At 45.3% G+C, this 23,112-nt stretch overlaps 1 protein-coding gene across 3 annotated transcripts in view; it reads right to left on the reverse strand.

Annotated features, from left to right (window-relative positions):
• Window positions 1–23,112, reverse strand: part of LOC106596771 (receptor-type tyrosine-protein phosphatase mu) — a 548,750-nt gene that overhangs the window by 126,439 nt on the left and 399,199 nt on the right. For all 3 annotated transcript variants that reach the window (XM_045714448.1, XM_045714447.1, XM_045714446.1), the window contains 3 exons: window positions 21,434–21,654; window positions 8,133–8,220; window positions 3,498–3,574 (listed from right to left, as the gene is read on the reverse strand). In XM_045714448.1, the coding sequence (XP_045570404.1) occupies window positions 3,498–3,574; window positions 8,133–8,220; window positions 21,434–21,654 (386 nt within the window). The remainder of the gene's footprint in view (window positions 1–3,497; window positions 3,575–8,132; window positions 8,221–21,433; window positions 21,655–23,112) is intronic.

Genomic DNA, 23,112 nt, shown 5'->3' on the forward strand with positions numbered 1-23,112 from the left:
ACACACACACACACACACACACACACACACACATTCCCAGAAAGATTCCAATTAAGTTCTAGTCCTGTGTGGCTCAGTTGGTAGTCTGCTAAATGACTCACTACTGTAGTGGCTCTGGATCAGAGAGTCTGCTAAATGACTCACTACTGTAGTAGCTCTGGATCAGAGAGTCTGCTAAATGACTCACTACTGTAGTGGCTCTGGATCAGAGAGTCTGCTAAATGACTCACTACTGTAGTGGCTCTGGATCAGAGAGTCTGCTAAATGACTCACTACTGTAGTGGCTCTGGATCAGAGAGTCGGCTAAATGACTCACTACTGTAGTGTCTCTGGATCAGAGAGTCTGCTAAATGACTCACTACTGTAGTGGCTCTGGATCAGAGAGTCTGCTAAATGACTCACTACTGTAGTGGCTCTGGATCAGAGAGTCTGCTAAATGACTCACTACTGTAGTGGCTCTGGATCAGAGAGTCTGCTAAATGACTCACTACTGTAGTGGCTCTGGATCAGAGAGTCTGCTAAATGACTCACTACTGTAGTGGCTCTGGATCAGAGAGTCTGCTAAATGACTCACTACTGTAGTAGCTCTGGATCAGAGAGTCTGCTAAATGACTCACTACTGTAGTGGCTCTGGATCAGAGAGTCTGCTAAATGACTCACTACTGTAGTGGCTCTGGATCAGAGAGTCTGCTAAATGACTCACTACTGTAGTGGCTCTGGATCAGAGAGTCTGCTAAATGACTCACTACTGTAGTGGCTCTGGATCAGAGAGTCTGCTAAATGACTCACTACTGTAGTGGCTCTGGATCAGAGAGTCTGCTAAATGACTCACTACTGTAGTGGCTCTGGATCAGAGAGTCTGTTAAATGACTCACTACTGTAGTAGCTCTGGATCAGAGAGTCTGCTAAATGACTCACTACTGTAGTGGCTCTGGATCAGAGAGTCTGTTAAATGACTCACTACTGTAGTAGCTCTGGATCAGAGAGTCTGCTAAATGACTCACTACTGTAGTGGCTCTGGATCAGAGAGTCTGCTAAATGACTCACAACTGTAGTGGCTCGGGATCAGAGAGTCTGCTAAATGACTCACTACTGTAGTGGCTCTGGATCAGAGAGTCTGCTAAATGACTCACTACTGTAGTGGCTCTGGATAAGAGAGTCTGCTAAATGACTCACTACTGTAGTGGCTCTGGATAAGAGAGTCTGCTAAATGACTCACTACTGTAGTGGCTCTGGATAACAGTGTATAAGGTCTATAAAATCGAGCACACAGCCATGCGATCTCCATAGACAAACATTGTCAGTAGAATGGCCTTGCTGAAGAGCTCAGTGAGTTTCAACATGGCACCGTCATAGGATGCCGCCTTTCAAACAAGTCAGTTAGTCAAAATGTCTGCCCTGTTAGAGCTGCCCCGGTCAACTGTAAGTGCTGTTATTGTTAAGTGGAAACATCTAGGAGCAACAACGGCTCAGCCGCGAAGTGGTAAAGCCACACAAGCTCAGAGAACGGGACCGTCGAGTGCTGGAGCACGTAGCGCGTAAAAATCATCTGTCCTCGGTGGCAACACTAACTATCGAATTCCAAACTGCCTCTGCTGAACTTCAGCACAAGAACTGTTCTTTCGGGAGCTTCATGAAATGGGTTTCCATGGCCGAGCAGCCGCACACAAGCCTAAGATCACCATGCGCAATACCAAGCGTCGGCTGGAGTGGTGTAAAGCTCGCCGCCAATGGATGCATAGTGCACACTGTAAAGTTTGGTGGAGGAGGAATAATGGTCTGGGGCTGTTTTTCATGGTTCGGGCCCCTTAGTTCCAGTGAAGGGAAATCTTAATGCTACAGCATACAATGACATTCTAGAAGATTCTGTGCCTCCAAATATGTGGCAACAGTTTGGGGAAGGCCCTTTCCTGTTTCAGCATGACAATGCCCCCGTGCACAAAGCGAGGTCCATACAGAAATGGTTTGTCTAGATCGGTGTAGAAGTTTTTGACTGGCCTGCACCAGAGCCCTGGCCTCAACGCCCATCGAACATAAAAACATGTTGTGGGTTTTTTTAACATCGGGTGAATGTTTTTTTTTGCACCCTAAAAGAAACATTATATAATCATCCACACAACTGGACCGTTTTTGTGTTTTGGGGACATATATATTGTGATGTCCTGACGATGTTCCCACCAGACTGTTCCATAAACCTAATGAAACATTCTGGGAACCATTAGATAACAGATGGTGTAAAGGGGTGTAGTAACTGGTGTCAGGGAAAATCAGACGCAGGAGAGCAGGACTAGGTAGTAGCAGGAGCAGTTTAATCCAAAAACCAACGGCATAAAAATACAACAGAATATGGGCAGAAAAAACCCGACCCGCACCAGTAAACAAGTACACCAGCACTTACAACAAACAATCACACACAAAGACATGGGGGGTAACTGAGGGTTAAATACACAACAAATAATGAGGGAAATGGAAACCAGGTGTGTAGGAAAAACAAGACAAAACAAATGGAAAATGAAAAGTGGATCGACGATGGCTAGAAGACCGGTGACGCCGAACGCCGCCCGGACAAGTATTTTTTTTGTGTTATGAGAACATTTTCTTCAACCTAACAATGTTCTGGGAAGGTTTGGTTTGCTGGGTCCTCATGATGGCCTTAAAGTGAACGGTGCTTGGAGAGGGAAATCATTTAAAACACTGCATTTGCTGCTTGCCCACCTTGCATTATCAATTTACGCTTGGAAATGTTTCAGACGTAGATTATGAATGTACGTCTGAAAGCGTAACAACAGATTACAAATGACCACATTAAAGGGCAGAGAGGGGAGAGACAGAGGGGGGGCGGGGTAGAGAGAGGGAGGGGAGAGACGGAGAGGGGGGGTAGAGAGAGGGAGGGGAGAGACGGAGGGGGGCAGGGTAGAGAGAGGGAGGGGGGGTGGGGTAGAGAGAGGGAGGGGGGTAGAGAGAGGGAGGGGAGAGACGGAGGGGGGGTGGGGTTCAGTCCATCTCTTATTCAGTCCATCTCTTATTCAGTCCATCTCTTATTCAGTCCATCTCTTATTTAAATAAGGAAGACATACGAGTTTAAATAAGGGCCAATGTCTGTGTGTGTGTGTGTGTGTGTGTGTGTGTGTGTGTGTGTGTGTGTGTGTGTGTGTGTGTGTGTGTGTGTGTGTGTGTGTGTGTGTGTGTGTGTGTGTGTGTGTGGTTCTGTCTGTCTGTGTGTGTGTGTGTGTGTGTGTGTGTGTGTGTGTGTGTGTGTGTGTGTGTGTGTGTGTGTGTGTGTGTGTGTGTGTGTGTGTGTGTGTGTGTGTGTGAGTGTGTGTGTGTCTGTCTGTGTGTGTCTGGCCCCTCACGACTCCCGTGCCAGCCACCTTCTCCCTTCGACAGGGACCAAGGCAGCGAATGAGCGCAATGACCTTTGCGTCCATGTAGCTAGCTGTGTGTGTGTGTGTGTATGTGTGTATGTGTGTGTGTAGCTGGCTGGTGTGTGTACTTACATCAACGTAATTTGCATTAATGTAATCGGAGTTCTGCTCTCCCTCCAGGGGCTGGAGTCTGACTCGGGAGTGATCATCTGGAAGAGAGGAGGAGAGGAACCTGTTCAGAATGAACCACGTTAATCAAGGAGGGAGGGACACAGACAGAGAGAGAGGAAGGAGAGGGAGGAGGAGGAGAGAGAAAGGTAGGAAGAGAAAGGAGAGGGAGGAGACGGGAGAGGAAGGAGAGGGAGGAGGAGGAGAGAGAAAGGTAGGAAGAGAAAGGAGAGGGAGGAGGAGGAGAGGGAGGAGGAGGAGAGAGAAAGGTAGGAAGAGAAAGGAGAGGGAGGAGGAGGAGAGGGAGGAGGAGGAGAGAGAAAGGTAGGAAGAGAAAGGAGAGGGAGGAGACAGGAGAGGGAGGAGGAGGAGAGGGAGAGGGAGGATAAGTGGGAGAGAAAGGAGAGGGAGGAGGAGGAGAGGGAGGAGAGGGAGGAGAGAGGGGTAGGAAGAGAAAGGGGAGGGAGGAGACAGGAGAGGGAGGAGGAGGAGAGAGAAAGGTAGGAAGAGAAAGGAGAGGGAGGAGGAGGAGAGGGAGGAGGAGGAGAGAGAAAGGTAGGAAGAGAAAGGAGAGGGAGGAGGAGGAGAGGGAGGAGGAGGAGAGAGAAAGGTAGGAAGAGAAAGGAGAGGGAGGAGACAGGAGAGGGAGGAGGAGGAGGAGAGGGAGAGGGAGGATAAGTGGGAGAGAGGGGTAGGAAGAGAAATGAGAGGGAGGAGACAGGAGAGGGAGGAGACAGGAGAGGGAGGAGACAGGAGAGGGAGGAGACAGGAGAGGGAGGAGGGGGAGAGAGAGGAGGAGGAGAGGGAGAGGGAGATAGGTAGGAAGATAAAGGAGAGGGAGGAGACAAGAGAGGGAGGAGAGAGGACAGGGAGGAGAGAGAGAGGGAGAGGGAGATAGGTAGGAAGATAAAGGAGAGGGAGGAGAAGTGGGAGAGAGGTAGGAAGAGAAAGGAGAGGGAGGAGGAGGAGAGGGAGGAGAGGAGGAGAGAGGGTGGGAGGAGGAGTGGGAGAGAGGTAGGAAGAGAAAGGAGTGGGAGGAGGAGAAGGAGAGGGAGAGAGGTAGGAAGAGAAAGGAGAGGGAGGAGGAGGAGAGGGAGGAGAGGAGGAGAGAGGGTGGGAGGAGGAGTGGGAGAGAGGTAGGAAGAGAAAGGAGTGGGAGGAGGAGAAGGAGAGGGAGAGAGGTAGGAAGAGAAAGGAGAGGGAGGAGGAGGAGAGGGAGGAGAGGAGGAGAGAGGGTGGGAGGAGGAGTGGGAGAGAGGTAGGAAGAGAAAGGAGTGGGAGGAGGAGAAGGAGAGGGAGAGAGGTAGGAAGAGAAAGGAGAGGGAGGAGACAGGAGAGGGAGGATGAAGAGAGAGAGAGGTAGGAAGAGAAAGGAGAGGGTGGAGGAGAAGGAGAGGGAGATAGGTAGGAAGAGAAAGGAGAGGGTGGAGGAGTGGGAGAGAAAGGTAGGAAGAGAAAGGAGTGGGAGGAGAGCGAATGAGAGGGGAAACATATGCAGACTGGCATCGTAGTGCAACAGTAGGCTTACTAAGGAGGTCACCAATGAAGACATGAAGCTATGCTCAAATAAAAACACTGGGCATACACCACTTTATCAAAATAAAAAAGCATTGATATCTTCAAGACTGTTTTAGACACGAATAATAATAATGATACTTTTAACCCATACAGTATATCCAGTATTTCTGAGTCAGCCACTACCCAATGATGACCATTCCAGTAGTCAAATTAATTCAGTTTGATAACCAGCAGTCAAATGAATTCAGTTTGATAACCAGTAGTGAAATGAATTCAGTTTGATAACCAGTAGTGAAATGAATTCAGTTTGATTACACTAGAGCTTTGTACAGCTGATATAGACAGCAGCAGAGCCAAAGTCTTAGACCAGACAATCCAATGAGAAAGACTCACGTAATAACTCAAACCCAGGGTGAGGTGAACGCGCTTTGGTGATGAAATTTCACTTGCTTATTTTAATAAAAAAATTATTTTTTTTACCCAAGACAAGTACGAGTCTTCAGGTTCTGAACGTACAGTTTCGGTTTTTCCTCTAACGTATAATTAACATTATATACAGCGGGTCACATTGGATAACCTAATACAAACTCCCATAATAAGCACCAAGCTCTGTTGACAGAGCGTTGCCGCTTTCTAGTAAGCAACGTTTTAAAGGATTTTACTTCTGAAAAAGTTGTTTCGGGCTGGGTCGCAAAAAAATTAAAAAAATACTAAATAAAAACTTGAAAGAGGAGCTAAATAACGTGTTAAAGTTAAAGTTATATATAATATAAAGTTCAGTCCGTTGATATTTCAGACAGACGCTTGTTTTTGGTTAGAAATCTTCTGGAAAAAAACCTTGAATTTCCCATTAATATGAAAAGCATATATATATATATATACACTGCTCAAAAAAATAAAGGGAACACTTAAACAACACATCCTAGATCTGAATGAAAGAAATAATCTTATTAAATACTTTTTTCTTTACATAGTTGAATGTGCTGACAACAAAATCACACAAAAATAATCAATGGAAATCCAATTTATCAACCCATGGAGGTCTGGATTTGGAGTCACACTCAAAATTAAAGTGGAAAACCACACTACAGGCTCATCCAACTTTGATGTAATGTCCTTAAAACAAGTCAAAATGAGGCTCAGTAGTGGACTCCACGTGCCTGTATGACCTCCATACAATGCCTGGGCATGCTCCTGATGAGGTGGCGGATGGTCTCTTGAGGGATCTCCTCCCAGACCTGGACTAAAGCATCCGCCAACTCCTGGACAGTCTGTGGTGCAACGTGGCGTTGGTGGATGGAGCGAGACATGATGTCCCAGATGTGCTCAATTGGATTCAGGTCTGGGGAACGGGCGGGCCAGTCCATAGCATCAATGCCTTCCTCTTGCAGGAACTGCTGACACACTCCAGCCACATGAGGTCTAGCATTGTCTTGCATTAGGAGGAACCCAGGGCCAACCGCACCAGCATATGGTCTCACAAGGGGTCTGAGGATCTCATCTCGGTACCTAATGGCAGTCAGGCTACCTCTGGCGAGCACATGGAGGGCTGTGCGGCCCCCCAAAGAAATGCCACCCCACACCATGACTGACCCACTGCCAAACCGGTCATGCTGGATGATGTTGCAGGCAGCAGAACGTTCTCCACGGCGTCTCCAGACTCTGTCACGTCTGTCACATGTGCTCAGTGTGAACCTGCTTTCATCTGTGAAGAGCACAGGGCGCCAGTGGCAAATTTGCCAATCTTGGTGTTCTCTGGCAAATGCCAAACGTCCTGCACGGTGTTGGGCTGTAAGCACAACCCCCAGCTGTGGACGTCGGGCCCTCATACCACCTTCATGGAGTCTGTTTCTGACCGTTTGAGCAGACACATGCAAATTTGTGGCCTGCTGGAGGTCATTTTGCAGGGCTCTGGCAGTGCTTCTCCTGCTCATCCTTGCACAAAGGCGGAGGTAGCGGTCCTGCTGCTGGGTTGTTGCCCTCCTACGGCCTCCTCCACATCTCCTGATGTACTGACCTGTCTCCTGGTAGCGCCTCCATGCTCTGGACACTACGCTGACAGACACAGCAAACCTTCTTGCCACAGCTCGCATTGATGTGCCATCCTGGATGAGCTGCACTACCTGAGCCACTTGTGTGGGTTGTAGACTCCGTCTCATGCTACCACTAGAGTGAAAGCACCGCCAGCATTCAAAAGTGACCAAAACATCAGCCAGGAAGCAAAGGAACTGAGAAGTGGTCTGTGGTCCCCACCTGCAGAACCACTCCTTTATTGGGGGTGTCTTGCTAATTGCCTATAATTTCCACCTGTTGTCTGTTCCATTTGCACAACAGCATGTGAAATGTATTGTCAATCAGTGTTGCTTCCTAAGTGGACAGTTTGATTTCACAGAAGTGTGATTGACTTGGAGTTACATTGTGTTGTTTAAGTGTTCCCTTTATTTTTTTGAGCAGTATATATAAAATTAAGTTTAAGCAGTACTAAAATATAAAAATACTACACGGTCGTGTCTCAAAATCTGACCTCTATATTGATGTATGTCCTGTGGACTCTAGAAGAATGATGACTGGTTCAACGGTCTGATGCTATATTCCAGATTATTAAAATGTTTTATTCTCTGGCCTCCAATAACGGATTATCATAGAGACACATGAGGTATGGACCATTGGTTTTCTTAGATTAGTATCTACAAAATTAACTTATTATTTTACCCATTGGTCAAAAGATGCATTTTTGATTGGACACTCTAATATAATATAATATAGATCCATATTGATCAGAGAGGAGATAGAGAGACCAGTCTATAATATAGATTCATATTGATCAGTGAGGATATAGAGAGACCAGTCTATAATATAGATTCATATTGATCAGAGAGGATATAGAGAGACCAGTCTATAATATAGATTCATATTGATCAGAGAGGAGATAGAGAGACCAGTCTATAATATAGATTCATATTGATCAGAGAGGAGATAGAGAGACCAGTCTATAATATAGATTCATATTGATCAGAGAGGATATAGAGAGACAAGTCTATAATATAGATTCATACTGATCAGATAATGCTTTATACACACATGCAATAATATTCCCATATCGGTTCTTCATCCGGTTCTCATCTTTCTTCGCGGAGTCCCACGGAGCTGACTGTCCCTCAAAGAAGCTCTGAAGAGAGGGACAGAAAAGAGGGAGACAAAGAGAGGGAGGAGAAGAACAGAGGGAAGAGGACATGAGACGTGATGTCAAGTGTCAAGCCTTTAAATGATAATACCAAGTTAAAGAACAAAATATTCTCTGTCAGCATCTAAAAAATGGACATTTTGGAAAGACAGAAAAAAGGTAAAGAGCAAGACAGAAAGGAGAGAGAGGGAGAGAGAAGAGACAGAGAGGGAGAGAGAGAGAGGGAGAGTGAAGAGAGAGGAGAGAGGGAGAGTGACGAGAGGGAGAGGGAAGAGGGAGAGAGAGGTGGAGAGAGAGAGAGATAGAGAGAGCGCGAGAGAGCGAGGGAGGGAAAGGGAAGAGGGAGATAGAGGTAGAGAGCGCGAGAGAGAGAGGGAGGGAGAGGGAAGAGGGAGAGAGAGGTAGAGAGCGCGAGAGAGAGAGGGAGGGAGAGGGAAGAGGGAGAGAGAGGTAGAGAGCGTGCGAGAGAGAGAGGGAGGGAGAGGGAAGAGGGAGAGAGAGGTAGAGAGAGCGAGAGAGAGAGAGAGAGAGGGAGTGGGAGAGGGAAGAGGGAGAGAGAGGTAGAGAGAGCGAGAGAGAGAGAGAGGGAGAGGGAGGGAGATGGAAGAGAGAGGTAGAGAGAGCGAGAGAGAGAGAGAGAGAGGGAGAGGGAGGGAGATGGAAGAGAGAAAGAGAGAAAGAGAGAAAGGTTCCAGAATTCTGAGAGGGGTTGTATCCACATCATTATATAGACATTAGAAGGTAACGGGAAGAGAAAGGTTCCTGGGGATTCATGTCAAACAGAGAGCCCATTAGGATGTCACACAGGGTGTGTCACGCTCAAATAGCTCCCCCAGCGTCACTCTACCACAGCAGCCAAAAACAAGAGCCCCATGTCTGTCTGTCTACCCCTCAGCCTGTCTGCCCGTCTGTCTGTCCGTCTGTCTGAAAGACATGTCTATTTTTCTGTCAGTCAGTCAGTCTGTCTATCTGCCCACCTCCCTCTCTCTCCGTCTATCCATCCGTCTGTCCGTCTGTCTACCCCTCAGCCTGTCTGTCTGTCTGAAGGACTCAGTCATTCAGTTCAGGGAGAATAAAGCCTCATCTTCAGATCCACAGCACTCAGATGACTGGCTTATGAAATATGGATCTCTCTCTCTGTCTCTCTGTGGGGATATCTCCAAACGGATCCTATACCAGGCACAATTAAGACAAATTATAAAAACACACCAGCCTCACTGCAAACTGCAGTTCACATGGGTTTGGTGTGTGTGTGTGTGTGTGTGTGTGTGTGTGTGTGTGTGTGTGCGTGTGTGTGTGTGTGTGTGCGTGTGTGTGTGTGTGTGTGTGTGTGTTGGCTCCAAGGCAGTAGACAAACATGTTACTGTTCATTTTTTTAAGCAATCAACTCAGCGTATCCAAAACGTACACCCCCAATACATTTCCATTTCAACCCCGAACTCAGCCACGTAACAGCAGTTAAATATAGACTCCAGGAACTCTGAACTCAGCCACGTAACAGCAGTTAAATATAGACTCCAGGAACTCTGAACTCAGCCACGTAACAGCAGTTAAATACAGACTACAGGAACTCTGAACTCAGCCACGTGACAGCAGTTAAATATAGACTCCAGGAACTCTGAACTCAGCCACGTAACAGCAGTTAAATATAGACTCCAGGAACTCTGAACTCAGCCACGTAACAGCAGTTAAATATAGACTCCAGGAACTCTGAACTCAGCCACGTAACAGCAGTTAAATATAGACTCCAGGAACTCCGAACTCAGCCACGTAACAGCAGTTAAATATAGACTACAGGAACTCTGAACTCAGCCACGTAACAGCAGTTAAATATAGACTCCAGGAACTCTGAACTCAGCCATGTAACAGCAGTTAAATATAGACTCCAGGAACTCTGAACTCAGCCACGTAACAGCAGTTAAATATAGACTCCAGGAACTCTGAACTCAGCCATGTAACAGCAGTTAAATATAGACTCCAGGAACTCTGAACTCAGCCATGTAACAGCAGTTAAATATAGACTCCAGGAACTCTGAACTCAGCCACGTAACAGCAGTTAAATATAGACTCCAGGAACTCTGAACTCAGCCACGTAACAGCAGTTAAATATAGACTCCAGGAACTCTGAACTCAGCCACGTAACAGCAGTTAAATATAGACTCCAGGAACTCTGAACTCAGCCACGTAACAGCAGTTAAATATAGACTCCAGGAACTCTGAACTCAGCCATGTAACAGCAGTTAAATATAGACTCCAGGAACTCTGAACTCAGCCACGTAACAGCAGTTAAATATAGACTCCAGGAACTCTGAACTCAGCCATGTAACAGCAGTTAAATATAGACTACAGGAACTCTGAACTCAGCCACGTAACAGCAGTTAAATATAGACTACAGGAACTCCGGAAGGGCAATTCAGAATAATGCTCACAATGAATAATTAATATCCAGGCTTCTAAGAGGGGAAAGCTTTCCTTCTATTTCCCTTCATGTATTTTAAAGCCAGAGACACTTTGTTAGCTAGAGAATAAAACCGGGCTTGAGAGTCTTGATCAATCATGGATGTTGCTGAGTCTCAGACGCCTCCATCTATCTCCATGCGGGCCGACTGACCGGGACCGTTTGTCTAAAAGATAGAAGCCTTTCCTTTAAGAGAGACAGGCAGCACAGTGAAATGGAAACCTTTCCTTTAAGAGAGACAGGCAGCACAGTGAATTGGAAACCTTTCCTTTAAGAGAGACAGGCAGCACAGTGAGATGGAAACCTTTCCTTTAAGAGAGACAGGCAGCACAGTGAGATGGAAACCTTTCCTTTAAGAGAGACAGGCAGCACAGTGAGACGGAAACCTTTCCTTTAAGAGAGACAGGCAGCACAGTGAAATGGAAGCCTTTCCTTTAAGAGAGACAGGCAGCACAGTGAGATGGAAACCTTTCCTTTAAGGGTCCTAGTGCATAATATAGGGAATAGGGTTGTGACAGTAAAATATGTCCCTGTCTTCATGGAGCCAGACAGAATAATGTCCCTGTCTTCATGGAGCCAGACAGAATAATGTCCCTGTCTTTATGGAGCCAGACAGAATAATGTCCCTGTCTTTATGGAGCCAGACAGAAATATGTCCCTGTCTTTATGGAGCCAGACAGAAATATGTCCCTGTCTTTATGGAGCCAGACAGAATAATGTCCCTGTCTTTATGGAGCCAGACAGAATAATGTCCCTGTCTTTATGGAGCCAGACAGAAATATGTCCCTGTCTTTATGGAGCCAGACAGAATAATGTCCCTGTCTTCATGGAGCCAGACAGAAATATGTCCCTGTCTTCATGGAGCCAGACAGAAATATGTCCCTGTCTTTATGGAGCCAGACAGAATAATGTCCCTGTCTTCATGGAGCCAGACAGAAATATGTCCCTGTCTTCATGGAGCCAGACAGAAATATGTCCCTGTCTTTATGGAGCCAGACAGAAATATGTCCCTGTCTTTATGGAGCCAGACAGAAATATGTCCCTGTCTTTATCGAGCCAGACAGAATAATGTCCCTGTCTTTATCGAGCCAGACAGAATAATGTCCCTGTCTTGATGGAGCCAGACAGAATAATGTCCCTGTATTTATGGAGCCAGACAGAATAATGTCCCTGTATTTATGGAGCCAGACAGAATAATGTCCCTGTCTTTATCGAGCCAGACAGAATAATGTCCCTGTCTTTATGGAGCCAGACAGAAATATGTCCCTGTCTTTATCGAGCCAGACAGAATAATGTCCCTGTCTTTATGGAGCCAGACAGAATAATGTCCCTGTCTTTATCGAGCCAGACAGAATAATGTCCCTGTCTTTATGGAGCCAGACAGAATAATGTCCCTGTCTTTATCGAGCCAGACAGAAATATGTCCCTGTCTTTATGGAGCCAGACAAGCTGAGATGGATATGTGTCCTCTAAATGGATTTGGAGGGAGATTTCCTCACAGCAGTGCATCTTGGGACAGGAGGGGAGAGAGAGAACGTGATGAAAGCAGCCCAATGTCATCCTCGCTGTCTGTCACTGTCTTTCTGAAGGATACAGTGTTTCATAACCGTATGAAGCTATGTAACAAGACACATCAGTTCACAGACAAAGTTCACAGACACTTCTTTTGGCTCTGGTCTCAAGTAGTGCCCTTTATAAGGAATAGGCTGCCATTTTGGGCACAGACATTTTCACTCTGAAGTCTACAGGGTTTAACATCAATATAGCACCATATAATATATAATAATATATATAAAGAGCTCTAACAAGACAAATCATGGCCAAGACAACTGCTTGTCTTTGTTACATGGCAACTTCATAATAGTTAGTTATAATGAACCAACGAAATGAACTCTCATTCTCTCCCTCCCTCTCTGTTTCTCTCTCTTTCTGTCTCTGTCCTAACCTTCTCCCCCTCTCGCTCCCCCTCTCTCTGTCTTTCTCTCTTTCTGTCTCTGTCCTAACCTTCTCCCCCTCTCTCGCTCCCCCTCTCTCTCCCTCCCTCTCTGTCTCTCTCTCTTTCTGTCTCTGTCCAAACCTTCTCCCCCTCTCTCGCTCCCCCTCTCTCTCCCTCCCTCCCGCTCTATCTCTCTCAGACAATCTTTCTTCAATCTCTTCTTTCTATTTGACAATACCCAATATGACAAGAACAGGGTAGTCAATATTGATAGAGCAAGAGAGATGAAGAGAGACTATGGAGGGCAGACAGAGTGCTCAGAAACAGCACCAACAGTAGAATGAACAGGAAACTCAAACCTCAAAAATAAAGTCAGTGTTTCCGCTGCTATTGTAGTTGTCTCTCTCCTCGTCATCGGTAGGGTCTGTGAGATTATGTACCACTGCAGTTATATTAAATGGTTTAATTGCAAGACTATTTACAATATCCCCTCCCCAGCTTAGTCCTCATCTGTCTGTGTCAGTAATCACAGCAGTGGATGACTCCCAAATGGCACACTATATAGTTAACCCTATGGGCCCTGGTCAAAAGGAAGTGCACTACTACCCCTATGGGCCCTGGTCAAAAGTAGTGCACTACTACCCCTATGGGCCCTGGTCAAAAGGAAGTGCACTAAAAAGGAAATATGGTTCCATTTGGGATGCAAGTGTGTGTGAATACCACCACCTTAAACACACAGTAATGATGTGGAGGCCAAAGAACAGTTGCATGGTTACTGGGGATACACAGACAGTACAGAGACTACGGAACAGCAGCATGGTTACTGGGGATACACAGACAGTACAGAGACTACAGAACAGCAGCATGGTTACTGGGGATACACAGACAGTACAGAGACTACGGAACAGCAGCATGGTTACTGGGGATACACAGACAGTACAGAGCCTCTAGAACAGTAGCATGGTTACTGGGGATACACAGACAGTACAGAGGCTACGGACCAGCAGCATGGTTACTGGGGATACACAGACAGTACAGAGACTACAGAACAGTAACATGGTTACTGGGGATACACAGACAGTACAGAGACTACAGAACAGTAACATGGTTACTGGGGATACACAGACAGTACAGAGACTACAGAACAGTAGCGTGGTTACTGGGGATACACAGACAGTACAGAGACTACAGAACAGTAGCATGGTTACTGGGGATACACAGACAGTACAGAGACTACAGAACAGCAGCATGGTTACTGGGGATACACAGACAGTACAGAGACAACAGAACAGTAGCATGGTTACTGGGGATACACAGACAGTACAGAGACTACAGAACAGTAGCATGGTTACTGGGGATACACAGACAGTACAGAGACTACAGAACAGTAGCATGGTTACTGGGGATACACAGACAGTACAGAGACTACAGAACAGTAACATGGTTACTGGGGATACACAAACAGTACAGAGACTACAGAACAGTAGCATGGTTACCGGGGATACACAGACAGTACAGAGACAACAGAACAGTAGCATGGTTACTGGGGATACACAGACAGTACAGAGACTACAGAACAGTAGCATGGTTACTGGGGATACACAGACAGTACAGAGACTACAGAACAGCAGCATGGTTACTGGGGATACACAGACAGTACAGAGACAACAGAACAGTAGCATGGTTACTGGGGATACACAGACAGTACAGAGACTACAGAACAGTAGCATGGTTACTGGGGATACACAGACAGTACAGTACAGAGACTATAGAACAGTAGCATGGTTACTGGGGATACACAGACAGTACAGAGACTACAGAACAGTAACATGGTTACTGGGGATACACAAACAGTACAGAGACTACAGAACAGTAGCATGGTTACCGGGGATACACAGACAGTACAGAGACAACAGAACAGTAGCATGGTTACTGGGGATACACAGACAGTACAGAGACTACAGAACAGTAGCATGGTTACTGGGGATACACAGACAGTACAGAGACTACAGAACAGTAGCATGGTTACTGAGGATACACAGACAGTACAGTACAGAGACTATAGAACAGTAGCATGGTTACTGGGGATACACAGACAGTACAGAGACTACAGAACAGCAGCATGGTTACTGGGGGACACAGACAGTACAGAGACAACAGAACAGTAGCATGGTTACTGGGGATACACAGACAGTACAGAGACAACAGAACAGTAGCATGGTTACTGGGGATACACAGACAGTACAGAGACCACAGAACAGTAGCATGGTTACTGGGGATACACAGACAGTACAGTACAGAGACTATAGAACAGTAGCATGGTTACTGGGGATACACAGACAGTACAGAGACTACAGAACAGTAACATGGTTACTGGGGATACACAGACAGTACAGAGACTACAGAACAGTAGCATGGTTACCGGGGATACACAGACAGTACAGAGACTACAGAACAGCAGCATGGTTACTGGGGATACACAGACAGTACAGAGACTACAGAACAGTAGCATGGTTACTGGGGATACACAGACAGTACAGAGACAACAGAACAGTAGCATGGTTACTGGGGATACACAGACAGTACAGAGACTACAGAACAGTAGCATGGTTACTGGGGATACACAGACAGTACAGTACAGAGACTACAGAACAGTAGCATGGTTACTGGGGATACACAGACAGTACAGAGACTACAGAACAGTAACATGGTTACTGGGGATACACAGACAGTACAGAGACTACAGAACAGTAACATGGTTACTGGGGATACACAGACAGTACAGTACAGAGACTACAGAACAGTAACATGGTTACTGGGGATACACAGACAGTACAGAGACTACAGAACAGTAGCATGGTTACTGGGGAGACACAGACAGTACAGAGACTACAGAACAGTAGCATGGTTACTGGGGATACACAGACAGTACAGAGACTACAGAACAGTAGCATGGTTACTGGGGATACACAGACAGTACAGAGACTACAGAACAGCAGCATGGTTACTGGGGATACACAGACAGTACAGAGACTACAGAACAGTAACATGGTTACTGGGGATACACAGACAGTACAGAGACAACAGAACAGTAGCATGGTTACTGGGGATACACAGACAGTACAGAGACTACAGAACAGTAACATGGTTACTGGGGATACACAGACAGTACAGAGACAACAGAACAGTAGCATGGTTACTGGGGATACACAGACAGTACAGAGACAACAGAACAGTAGCATGGTTACTGGGGATACACAGACAGTACAGAGACTACAGAACAGTAACATGGTTACTGGGGATACACAGACAGCACTAAGAAAGAAGAAAGAGGAGAGAGAATCATTTGAGTTCCCCTGGTATGAATGAATCATTTAGTGAGTTCCCCTGGTATGAATGAATCATTTAGTGAGTTCCCCTGGTATGAATGAATCATTTAGTGAGTTCCCCTGGTATGAATGAATCATTTAGTGAGTTCCCCTGGTATGAATGAATCATTTAGTGAGTTCCCCTGGTATGAATGAATCATTTAGTGAGTTCCCCTGGTATGAATGAATCATTTAGTGAGTTCCCCTGGTATGAATGAATCATTTAGTGATTATAAGTTAGTCTTTGGTCACAGTGCTGAGAACAGGCTCCTTAGAAAGATGGTTCTATAGAGTTCTTCTGGGTTCTCCTTAAGAATCTCCCTTAGAACCCTTGGGAACTACTACAGTGAACTTATTGTACTAAAGAGTGCTGACAGACTGATTACACATGCTGAACAACATGGGCATGCAATACTTACTCTGTCGCGGGTTCATTTCAAATAGCACTTGATAAAGCATACGAAGCGTTACTTCCTAAGGAAGCAGCATTCACTGACTAGTGTCAACATGCAACATAACAGCTGACATATAGGGCTGGTTACTCAGATTTAGATTACAGTTCTCTCGGACTAATTTATTCTCCATTGAGGGAGCTTTTTAGTCCTGGAATAGGCTTAATCAGTGTCTGGGAAACCAGCCCAAAGTGATGTACAGTATCTTAATATAGCTAGGGTGTTTGATTTCGTTTCAGGTTAGGTTATATCAGGTTATATCAGGTTATATCAAGTTATATTTTAATTTTTTTTAATTTCACCTTTATTTAACCAGGTAGGCCAGTTGAGAACAAGTTCTCATTTACAACTGCGACCTGGCCAAGGTTATGTCTGGCTATGTCAGCTACAGTAGAGTTTGCAAAGTTGAACAAATTGATATTTACCATTATACACGCTTTATGAAGTTTTCTAGATGTTATTTTGATCTACTGTACATCTCAATGTCTTGAGACGAAGAAGAAAACATTCCATAGTCACATTTCTCAAGGCTACAACATGACCTAACGTAGCCTTTTCATCCAACCAACATGTGATGTCAGGACCAGCCAGCAAGACTATAATCCCATCAACATGTGAGGCCAGGACCAGCCAGCAAGACTATAATCCCATCAACATGTGAGGCCAGGACCAGCCAGCAAGACTATAATCCCATCAACATGTGAGGCCAGGAGCAGCCAGCGAGGTTATAATCCCACCAACATGTCAGGCCAGGACCAGCCAGCAAGGTTACAATCTCACCAACATGAGGCCAGGACCAGCCAGCAAGACTATAATCTCACCAACGTGAGGCCAGGACCAGCCAGCAAGACTATAATCCCATCAACATGTGATGTCAGGACCAGCCAGCAAGACTATAATCCCATCAACATGTGAGGCCAGGACCAGCCAGCAAGACTATAATCCCATCAACATGTGAGGCCAGGAGCAGCCAGCGAGGTTATAATCCCACCAACATGTCAGGCCAGGACCAGCCAGCAAGGTTACAATCTCACCAACATGAGGCCAGGACCAGCCAGCAAGACTATAATCTCACCAACGTGAGGCCAGGACCAGCCAGCAAGACTATAATCCCATCAACATGTGATGTCAGGACCAGCCAGCAAGACTATAATCCCATCAACATGTGATGTCAGGACCAGCCAGCAAGACTATAATCCCATCAACATGTGATGTCAGGACCAGCCAGCAAGACTATAATCCCATCAACATGTAATGTCAGGACCAGCAAGCAAGACTATAATCCCATCAACATGTGAGGCCAGGACCAGCCAGCAAGACTATAATCCCATCAACATGTGAGGCCAGGAGCAGCCAGTGAGGTTATAATCCCACCAACATGTCAGGCCAGGACCAGCCAGCAAGGTTACAATCTCACCAACATGAGGCCAGGACCAGCCAGCAAGACTATAATCTCACCAACGTGAGGCCAGGACCAGCCAGCAAGACTATAATCCCACCAACATGTGAGGCCAGGACCAGCCAGCAAGACTATAATCCCATCAACATGTGAGGCCAGGACCAGCCAGCAAGACTATAATCCCATCAACATGTGATGTCAGGACCAGCCAGCAAGACTATAATCCCATCAACATGTGATGTCAGGACCAGCAAGCAAGACTATAATCCCACCAACATGTGAGGCCAGGAGCAGCTAGCAAGACTATAATCCCATCAACATGTGAGGCCAGGAGCAGCCATCAAGGTTATAATCCCACCAACATGTGAGGCTAGGACCAGCCAGCAAGGTTACAATCTCACCAACATGAGGCCAGGACCAGCCAGCAAGACTATAATCTCACCAACGTGAGGCCAGGACCAGCCAGCAAGACTATAATCCCATCAACATGTGAGGCCAGGACCAGCCAGCAAGACTATAATCCCACCAACATGTGAGGCCAGGACCAGCCAGCAAGACTATAATCCCATCAACATGTGAGGTCCGGACCAGCCAGCAAGACTATAATCCCATCAACATGTGAGGCCAGGACCAGCCAGCAAGACTATAATCCCATCAACATGTGAGGCCCGGACCAGCCAGCAAGGCATCATCACCATCTCCATCATTGTGACCTCTACAATAAAGAAATTAAATGCTGTAGATATCTAGAAAAAAAATGCAAAAATAACCAAAAAAATAATCTTACCTCATTGATCTGATCCAAAGTTAAACGTATAGATTAACGTAAGAAGGCATGGGTCGGAGAGAGATACAGTATCAGTGAACAGTTAGATAGATGGATGCACTGGCCTCCATAACTTCAAATACATATCGGAACAGTACATGATCAAAACAGAACAAATGAATCGCTTCATTATCTCCCCCTCCTCTCATCTGTCCTGTGGGCTTCTGGGGTGGAAGGGGGGGGGACGACAGGTTGAATCTCTGAGTTTTAAGGGGATTTAACCTCTTCGGGCTAGGGGGCACTATTTTCACATCCGGATGAAAAGCGTGCCCAAAGTAAACTGCATGTTACTCAGGCCCAGAAGCTAGGATATACATATAACTGATAGGTTTGGATAGAAAACACTCTAAAGTTTCTAAAACTGTTAAAATTACGTCTGTGAGTATAACGGAACTGATATAGCAGGCGAAACACCAAGGAAAACCATCCCCCCCCAAAAAAATTCAGCTAACCTCTATTTTCAATGGCTAGTACTATAATTATAAGCCCCTGTCCTCCCAGATTGCAGTTCCTAGGGCTTCCACTAGATGTCAACAGTCTTTAGAAAGAGTTTCATGCTGGTTTTTGGAAAAATGAGCCAGAAATTGTAGTTTTTCTAGGTGGCTCCCATTTTGGCTGTAGTCTTTCCAAGCGCGTGGACGAGTGCGCGTTTTTTTGGTTTATCTCCGGTAAAGACAATAACGATTCTCCGTCTTAAATTTTATAGTTTATTTGCGTAAGCAGGATACATAAGGTTTGATTATAAACGTTGTTTGACTTTGTTTGGAAAAGTTTATTAGTAACGTTTGGGATTCATTTTGTATGCATCTTGACGGAGGGAAACTGAGTGGATTTTTGACTGAAGCGCGCCTGCTAAACTGAGTTTTTATGGATATAAAGATGGACATTATCGAAGAAAAGGATCATTTGTGATGTAACTGGGACCTTTTGGAGTGCCAACAGAAAAAGATCATCAAAGGTAAGGCATTTTTTAATATCGCTATTTCTGACTTTTGTGTCGCACCTCCCTGGTTGAAAATGATTTGTTATGCATTTGAATGATGGGGCACTGTCCTCAGATAATCGTATTATTTGCTTTCGCCGTAAAGCCTTTTTGAAATCTGACACGGCGGCTGGATTAACAACAAATTAAGCTTTAATTTGACGCATTGCACTTGTGATTTCATGAAAGTTTAATATTTATAGTAATTTAATTTGAATTTGGCGCTCTGCCATTTCACCGGATGAGGGGTTCCGCTAGCGGAACGTCTAGCCATAACAGGTTTTAAAGGGATAGTCTGTGAGGCAGGTTGAATCCCTGAGCTTTAAGGGGCTATTTATAGGGATAGTCTGTGAGGCAGGTTGAATCCCTGTGTTTTAAAGGGATAGTCTTTGAGGCAGGTTGAATCCATGTGTTTTAAGGGGCTAGTCTGTGAGGCAGGTTGAATTCCTGTGTTTTAAGGGGCTAGTCTGTGAGGCAGGTTGAATCCCTGTGTTTTAAAGGGATAGTCTGTGAGGCAGGTTGAATCCCTGTGTTTTAAAGGGATAGTCTGTGAGGCAGGTTGAATCCCTGTGTTTTAAGGGGCTATTTAAAGGGATAGTCTGTGAGGCAGGTTGAATCCTTGTGTTTTAAAGGGATAGTCTGTGAGGCAGGTTGGGTCCCTGCCGGGCCCAGCCAGCTGCTAGCGTAACGAGGGAAAATGAGAATGACGCTTCTCTTGCCTCGACTCGACGAGGGTCGTTTGGGTGTCAGAAAGAAAGAGGCAGGGTGTCAGACTGACATAGTGGCAGTCTGTCTCTGTCTCAGTGTTGGAGGCTGTTGGGTAACAATAGCCTCCTGAAGAGAGGGAGAACCTTGTCACAATTAACTTTAATCTGACCAAACAAAAGACCGTTTATCACACAGTTTTTAATCACTAACTTTTTAAATGTGAGTCCTAAAGGCTTCCTCACTGTGTGAGTGGTTCCACACAGAATACACACACACACACACACACACACACACACACACACACACACACACACACACACACACACACACACACACACACACACACACACACACACACACACACACACACACACACACACACACACAACAACAACTGCAGAAGAGGCAGTCTAACACCATAAGGAAAAGACAAACAGCAAAACGAGTCACACAGCGCGTAGTTTGTGTCCCAAATGGAACCCTATGCACTTTATAGTGCACTACTTTAGACCAGGGCCAATAGGGTGATCTGGTTAAAGGTAGTGTAGTATATTGGACCAGGGCCCACATAGTACTCTGGTCAAACGTAGTGCACTATATAGGGAATAGTGTGCCATTTGGGACGTATACAGGGGACAAATTAAAACTCAATTTAATTCAAGAATTAAAAAGCGCTATCTATTTACAATGACGTAGTCTCCATTTCTTGAATCGGAATTTAAATTAATTTCCTTAATTTACGGAATCTGAATTGTAGGAGTGAGAGCAGAGAACAAGGTAGAAGAAATGGAACCGACCCAGTGAGCTCAAGGCGAAAGGTCAAAGGTGAAGTTGTGTCCCCACATACACATTCAGTACCTTTCCCCTGTTCAATCTAGTTACATCACTAACTACTATAATGAAGGGAGAAAGGATGGATCCATTTTTAAAGAGTTGGAACCAAGCCACAGTGAGAAGTAGGGAGGGGGGTCTCCATGAGCGGGAGGTGAAAGTTGACATGTCACAGTGATTTCGAACGAGATGTGGTGAAAGTTGAAAAGAGGACAAAAGGTGAAAGTTCGTCACCCACCTCATACTCCTCCTTGAAGCCGTATCCCTCCGCACATTTCATCTGTGTGATGTGCTGCAGCAGGTCGGCTACTCGGATAGCAGGGTGGAGCTGGCCTGTCTGGTAGGGCGCGTCTACTGTCCCCTCCCTCTTTCTCAGGGAGTGGCCGTGAGACTGGACCAGACTACTGGTGTCACTGCAGCTACCGCCACCACCACCACCACCCATCGTCTGGCTGTCGTCTGGACAGATACAGAGAAGACGCAGGCAGGCAGGCAGAGACAGATAGAGAGAAACAGAAAATAAAGAGGAACAACGGGTCAGGATGGTGAGTGAACTCTGAGGCAAACTCTTGGTGACACCAGGCATGGAAACACATTTACTTTTAACATAGAGAAGGAAAAACTCCTGGCCCTAGCCACAATGCCTGTCAAAAATTATATGAGTGACTTAACATAGAGAAGGAAAAACTCCTGGCCCTAGCCACAATGCAGTCATATGAGAATAGAGAGAAAATGGCTTAAAATAGGAATTCTGGTAGCGACACAATGGCTCAGTTCCAATATCCACACAAAATGTTGCTGTTTTAAAGCTAATTTCCTGTAATTCTACACATGTTGCCATGGCTATTATGCCTTGTTCTAATGTTATCTGAGTGACTCAAACATTATAATAAAATCAATGTGGGCGCCATGCCATGACATTTGGGGAATTAAAGATTCTCCCTGACTGTCTAGTTTCTTATTTCGGTGATTGATAGATCTCAAAGATGATCTTATGTATAAATATATAGCTCAATTATCTTTTATGTATTCTTTATATCTGATTTTATTCGTGGCGGTGCGCCGCTGCTAAATGCTCATATAGGGGAAACACTGATAATACATTGCTTCAAGTGGTAGTAAGTATGCATTCTAAGTGATATGTTAGGTTGGCTATTGGAACGACGTCGTAGGATGAGTGAATGTGGAGAGGAGGAGAAAGCTCAGAACATTGGGTTATGATTGGTCTGATTCTGTGACTCAGTATTACTATGATGTGGGAAGTAGTCAGTAATACTATGATGTGGGAAGTAGTCAGTAATACTATGATGTGGGAAGTAGTCAGTAATACTATGATGTGGGAAGTAGTCAGTAATACTATGATGTGGGAAGTAGTCAGTAATACTATGATGTGGGAAGTAGTCAGTATTATTATGATGTGGTAAGTAGTCAGTATTATTATGATGTGGGAAGTAGTCAGTAATACTATGATGTGGGAAGTAGTCAGTAATACTATGATGTGGGAAGTAGTCAGTATTATTATGATGTGGGAAGTAGTCAGTATTACTATGATGTGGGAAGTAGTCAGTATTATTATGATGTGGGAAGTAGTCAGTAATACTATGATGTGGGAAGTAGTCAGTATTATTATGATGTGGGAAGTAGTCAGTATCATTATGATGTGGGAAGTAGTCAGTATTATTATGATGTGGGAAGTAGTCAGTAAAACTATGATGTAGGAAGTAGTCAGTATTACTATGATGTGGGAAGTAGTCAGTATCATTATGATGTGGGAAGTAGTCAGTATTACTATGATGTGGGAAGTAGTCAGTAATACTATGATGTGGGAAGTAGTCAGTAATACTATGATGTGGGAAGTAGTCAGTAATACTATGATGTGGGAAGTAGTCAGTAATACTATGATGTGGGAAGTAGTCA

This window comes from Salmo salar, chromosome ssa03, assembly GCF_905237065.1.
Source record: "Salmo salar chromosome ssa03, Ssal_v3.1, whole genome shotgun sequence".
Lineage (NCBI taxonomy): Eukaryota > Metazoa > Chordata > Actinopteri > Salmoniformes > Salmonidae > Salmo > Salmo salar.